The sequence below is a fragment of the Bidens hawaiensis genome, unplaced genomic scaffold (genome assembly GCF_021521415.1).
Source record: "Bidens hawaiensis isolate Kalapana, Puna unplaced genomic scaffold, B.hawaiensis_p1.1 tig00049640_1, whole genome shotgun sequence".
In the NCBI taxonomy this organism is placed as follows: Eukaryota; Viridiplantae; Streptophyta; class Magnoliopsida; order Asterales; family Asteraceae; genus Bidens; species Bidens hawaiensis.
In genome coordinates, this window is record NW_027498875.1 from 116160 (window position 1) to 121310 (window position 5151).

The following is a 5151-nucleotide window of genomic DNA, read 5'->3' on the forward strand; positions in this document are numbered from 1 at the left end:
ATCTTGACTCTATTCTTTATTATTTCGGTAACACGATGACGTGTAAGAAAGAGCTCAGATATTATATGAGATGTCAACGAGGATGTATGCAGTCAAGATGGAATTTGTTCCTCTTATGTGTTGAGAGTTTAGATGTCTAAGGCCTGTTAAGTTAAATCATTGAGAGAATGATCACTCTGTGTCTCTTCGATTTGACAGGACATCTAGTAACAAAGGGATGTAATGATAAGACTTACCTATATCATATCAAGTATGGACTTGAAGGTGATGATGTTATCGAATGGCACTTAGTCAAACACACTAAGGGTGGTGACCTGTTGTTAGGCGGTATTCACCATTAGCATTAACTTCTTATGAGTCACGTGCAAGTGGGAGATTGTTGGAATACCGTATGCCCGAGACACATAATTAGGTTAATGTGGCTAGTAGTGTTTGATCCAAGTCGGGTCATACCCAATAACGAGTTAGACACACACCAATTATGTATTTGTTAAGATAAGATCTATGAGACAAATACAGAACACGATACATTCAGAAAATCGGGTTTCTGAATACTTACTTGAAAGTGTTAAATAAATTAATTGGTTAATTTATTTATTCAAATAATTATTATTGGAATGATTATTTAACTATGTGTTCTTTTATAAAATGGTTTATAAAAGATGGGGTGTTTATATATTTTATAAAGTATAAATAAATAAAATAAAAAATAAAAAAAAATAAATAAATATATTTGGGGCCGGTTTTGGGTGGGCCCCACACCCCATGATTTTGGTCAATATTTTGTCATGGATTTGGTATGGTTTGAGTATGGGTTACTTGACCAAAAACACCTAACACCATGTTTGATTTGATTGAATGATGATATAAAGATCAAGATCATCAAAAAACTTTCAAGTAACAAAACCACACAACTCTTTCTTTTCTTTCTTCTTGTTTTCGGCCAAGACAAAAGGAAGAGGCTCAGGTCTCGGTTTTTGGTGTTCAAGCTCCCTAACATAGCTCGGTGTGTGTTGGAGGCTCGGGGTATATTCCGTTTGAGGATTTTCCTTTGAAAGTCTAGCATCAACATCATCATCTTCTTCAACAACAACTACACTCTTAAAAGGTTAAGAATGTAAGTGTTTATAGTTTTGATAGTTTAGTTTTTCCGTATCATTTGATCCTTGCTTCGGGTTTCTAATAAATAGATTATTGGTAATCTTATGACATGAATAAACTAGGTTGTTCATGAACATATCTTATATAAACTTGTAATATATACATATATAAACACATGGATACATATGTTTAGTTTGTAAATATCACGCTTCCGCCTTATTGTGACTAGTTAAATGGTTAACTAATTATATAATATCCATAGAAACCCAACAGAAACAACCTAAACCAACCGAACTACCAATTCCCTGATTTCGGTCAAACGTATGGTTCGCAATCAAGCCAACCAAACCAACCGAACTACCAATTCCCTGGTTTCGGTCAAACTTATGTATTTTTTTTTAGTTATGTATTTTTTTGTATTTCTTTTTAATTTTAATGTATTTTTATTTAATTATTTAAATAAATTGGTTTTTATTTAATTAGTTTAATTATAAAAAAAATAATAAAAAAAGACACTGTGGGCCCAACTTGTAGCCCCTATACCATTACACCCCAAAAACAAATTTTCACTCCTTGCTGACTGGACGCCACGTGTCACAATTCGCCCCCAATTGTAGCCCCTGCACTACACATTGCCTAAAACAAATCCGTTGGTTTTGGGCAAGATATGGTTATTTCCAGATCATTTTCCTCTGTTCCATGCACACCCTTAAACAACGACCTATTATCATTCTACGTATCATACAATTGTTCTTCAATGGGAAAATTTGAAATAACTATTTCATCTACAAACGTATATTTTATTATTCTTCTATATTAAAAATCAAACCAAACCAAACAAAACCAAAACAAACCATATAGGTTCAAACAACATTACAATGGTGAATCGGCCGTGTTCCAAGACGACCACGGTCTGATCAAATCATGAACACATAGGGCAATACATTAGCCCGTTTTCATTACATTCGGGACACCTTTCTTTCTCTTTTTTACCATCCACCGCAATCTTACAACTCCCCCCACATTCCAAACATGGCACGAACCTTGCACCACCGCACCCTTCACACGCTTGTCTTCCAACCTCCCTTTCAATTCCAACCCGACTCAATATCCTTCTGAGTCGACCCGTCTCGTTTAGTCCCACAATCTCATCTACTCCCCCTATATACCTACCCTTCACAAACATCCTTGGCACGGTCACCGAGTCACCAAGCAACTCTTTCAACTGGGATCGAAACTCACCGTGTAACGTTATGTCCCGCTCTTCGTACAAAAACCCATGGAGCTCCATAATAGACCTAACCCGGTTACAATCCTCATATGTCCTTCTAACCCCACCCAATGATGTCAGATATATAACCACTTTTTCTGACCCGCCAGGCGGGCAGATTTCAGGGTAATCCTCAAGTGGGTCCCGCTTCATCCAAAGCGGCGGTAAGCCTTGTTTTTCTCTCTCCTCTTTATCTCGTAATAAAAACGGGTTATCTTTCAAAGATTTGTATCCTTCTGGCACCGGGGGCGGTATACCCCTGCCCCGTGACACGGATTTGGTACCCGGGTCAGTCCGTTTCAATCGGATATTTCCCAACTCGTTATACGACTCGGTTTTTTTCAATACGGGGTTTGGTTTACTTGTCGTTTTCGTATTGCTTTCGAGTTCTTCAAGCGTGTGGAACGAAAAGCTCTTGCGTTTCATCTTTTTCTCGGGTTCCTCGGGGGTCGATGGACGAGGAGTCGGGTTGTTTAAGGTGGGCTTCAAGTCTTCCAAATCTTTTTTCACTTCATCCCATGGTCGTGGGACATCTTCATCATTGTCAAGTGTTTCAAGTATTGGAACTGGCAAGTGGTTAGGCAATTTTTTGACCACCACGGGTTTTTCGAGTTCTTGTTCTTCGACGGCTAGCCATGGTTCTTTGATGGCGTTGATGTCGAATACAGCGAAGCTAGTGGCGGATGGACGATAAACGTCTATGGTTCCGGCTTCTACGTGTTTAGATGATGCACAACCCATGGTTGGTTGAATGAAGGGTACGTTTAGGATGTTGTGGAAATGGGATTAACAATTAACAGGATATGTCTAGTAGTTGTAGTAGTAGTAATAATAATATTTTTGTGGCTTAGATGGTTTAAGCCTTAAGGTTTATCCTTTGGGGTTTGTGGTAAGGAGGCATGGGACTTGAGTTGTAACTTGTGGAGTGTGAGTTTTGATTGTTTTGTGTCACGGTCACGATATTCGGGTTGTTTTTATTGTGGAGTGTAAGGTGACAACGTGCTTCTTTATGTGCCTTTAAATTTGTTTCGTCTTATTTGATCATTGAAAATGAGCTTCAAACTATTTGGGTTTTAATATTTTTAATATTTATTATCCATTTCAAATAAAATGTTGATGCTAATTGTAGAATAATGAAAACCCCGTGAGGAGATATAATGTATTATTAACTAACTATATATAGGAGTATAATGAGAAATACACGGAAACATAATTAAATACAATTTTTTAACTACGGTAAAACTATAATACTAAACTCTAATAATATATTCTATAATAATCTCTAATACTCATGTTTACACACAACAACTAAAGCCCCAAGATAGTTGTGCCATTTCAAGTTGGTCCATACTTCATCCTTAGACAATGTGTTATGGAGGAATTACATAGTGCAAAAAGGTGAAGTAATATTCATTAACTTTTTTTTTCAAAAATACGTATTGATTTAACTAAAAACACATATTTAATCTTTTTTTATGAAAATGTGAATGGGATGATTTGATTGATTGGAACGAGACTGGCCCCACACCCTTGTCTATTGCCGTTGATAACATGGTAGCGCCCAAAGGGACTCTATACCCTTTGACGCCCTCTCTTCAGCTTGGTGTAATGGTTTAACATATAAAAGTAAGGTGAAGTGGTGGGTAGTGGAACCCATCACCTCTCTATCACATATGGTCGTGTATGTATATGTATTGTATGAGAGTGTAGAAGAGAATGAAATCATGTTAAAACTATATGTTGGGTTAACCCTGTTTGATAAAGGCCGGTTAAAGACGTATTCTACTACAATTTCTATATAATAATATGTGCAGTGGATGTCAAACCGCAAGCCAAACCAAGCAAAAAAAAGACGTAAATGTATGCTAATGCTTGAAAGAAGGCTTATGATGTTGGCAAAATCATGTAAATTTGAAACGAAAATTACAAAGATAAAAGGGAGTGGGCCATCTCGGAACATGTCCGCGCGTATAGGCGTATCTCTCAAGTCTCAACAACAAACTACAATATAGGTTAGAAACTTTATTGTTGGGATTTATTTTTCTTTTTCAGTTATAAATAAATTCATATTTTCTACTATTTTTCTTAACACTATTCTACAATCATTCCTAAACTATTTTCTCCAAAACACTACTTTATGGAGCAATCAATTCTCGAACTGAGAATTAAGAGAAGGCCACGAACATGGAGCTATGAAGAAGTAGCGTTAGCAAATATTTGGATCCCTTCGATGAGTTGGACCCATGAATCAACGAGTGTTGGGTTTTTGGCTACCAGCTTGCACCTACTTATATAAGAGGGGATCAAACGATCATGCCGTGTACCAAGTATACTCGAAATGAGAGAATATTAATATCACATGATAACGACATGTTTGAAGTGAAAATGAAAGTTAAAAACCGAAGGAATATAGCATTTTTTATGTATTTTTATGTATAAAGTATTGTTTTAACTATTTATGTAAATTAAAATGAATTCTATGCATGCATTTTATTTACTTATTTATTTTTAAATTTATTATTCATTAGTTATTTTAATTAAAAATAGTGACGCCACCCTTAAGATAGTCTAGAATACTTTAGGGTAAAACTAAAATTGAAGTTCGGAATTAGTAAGGTCTTAGAGTAGTTTGAAAGACTAAAGGTTGCAACCCCCACCCATCATGTAATTATCTCTTCTCCATATCATCCTCAAACCGTTTTTTCTGTTACATCCCAAAACCATTTTCAATTAATTAATTCAACTAAATATTATTAAAATTAAATTAAAAAATAGGGTAT

General features: G+C 35.9%; 1 protein-coding gene across 1 annotated transcript; it reads right to left on the reverse strand.

The window, feature by feature from the left end:
• Nucleotides 1-1910: 1910 nt before the first annotated feature.
• Nucleotides 1911-3449, reverse strand: LOC143598096 (uncharacterized). The gene has a single exon (XM_077076407.1). The coding sequence runs from the start codon at nucleotides 3110-3112 to the stop codon at nucleotides 2024-2026; it is 1089 nt and encodes a 362-aa protein (XP_076932522.1). The 5' UTR covers nucleotides 3113-3449; the 3' UTR covers nucleotides 1911-2023.
• Between the last annotated feature and the right edge of the window lie 1702 nt (nucleotides 3450-5151).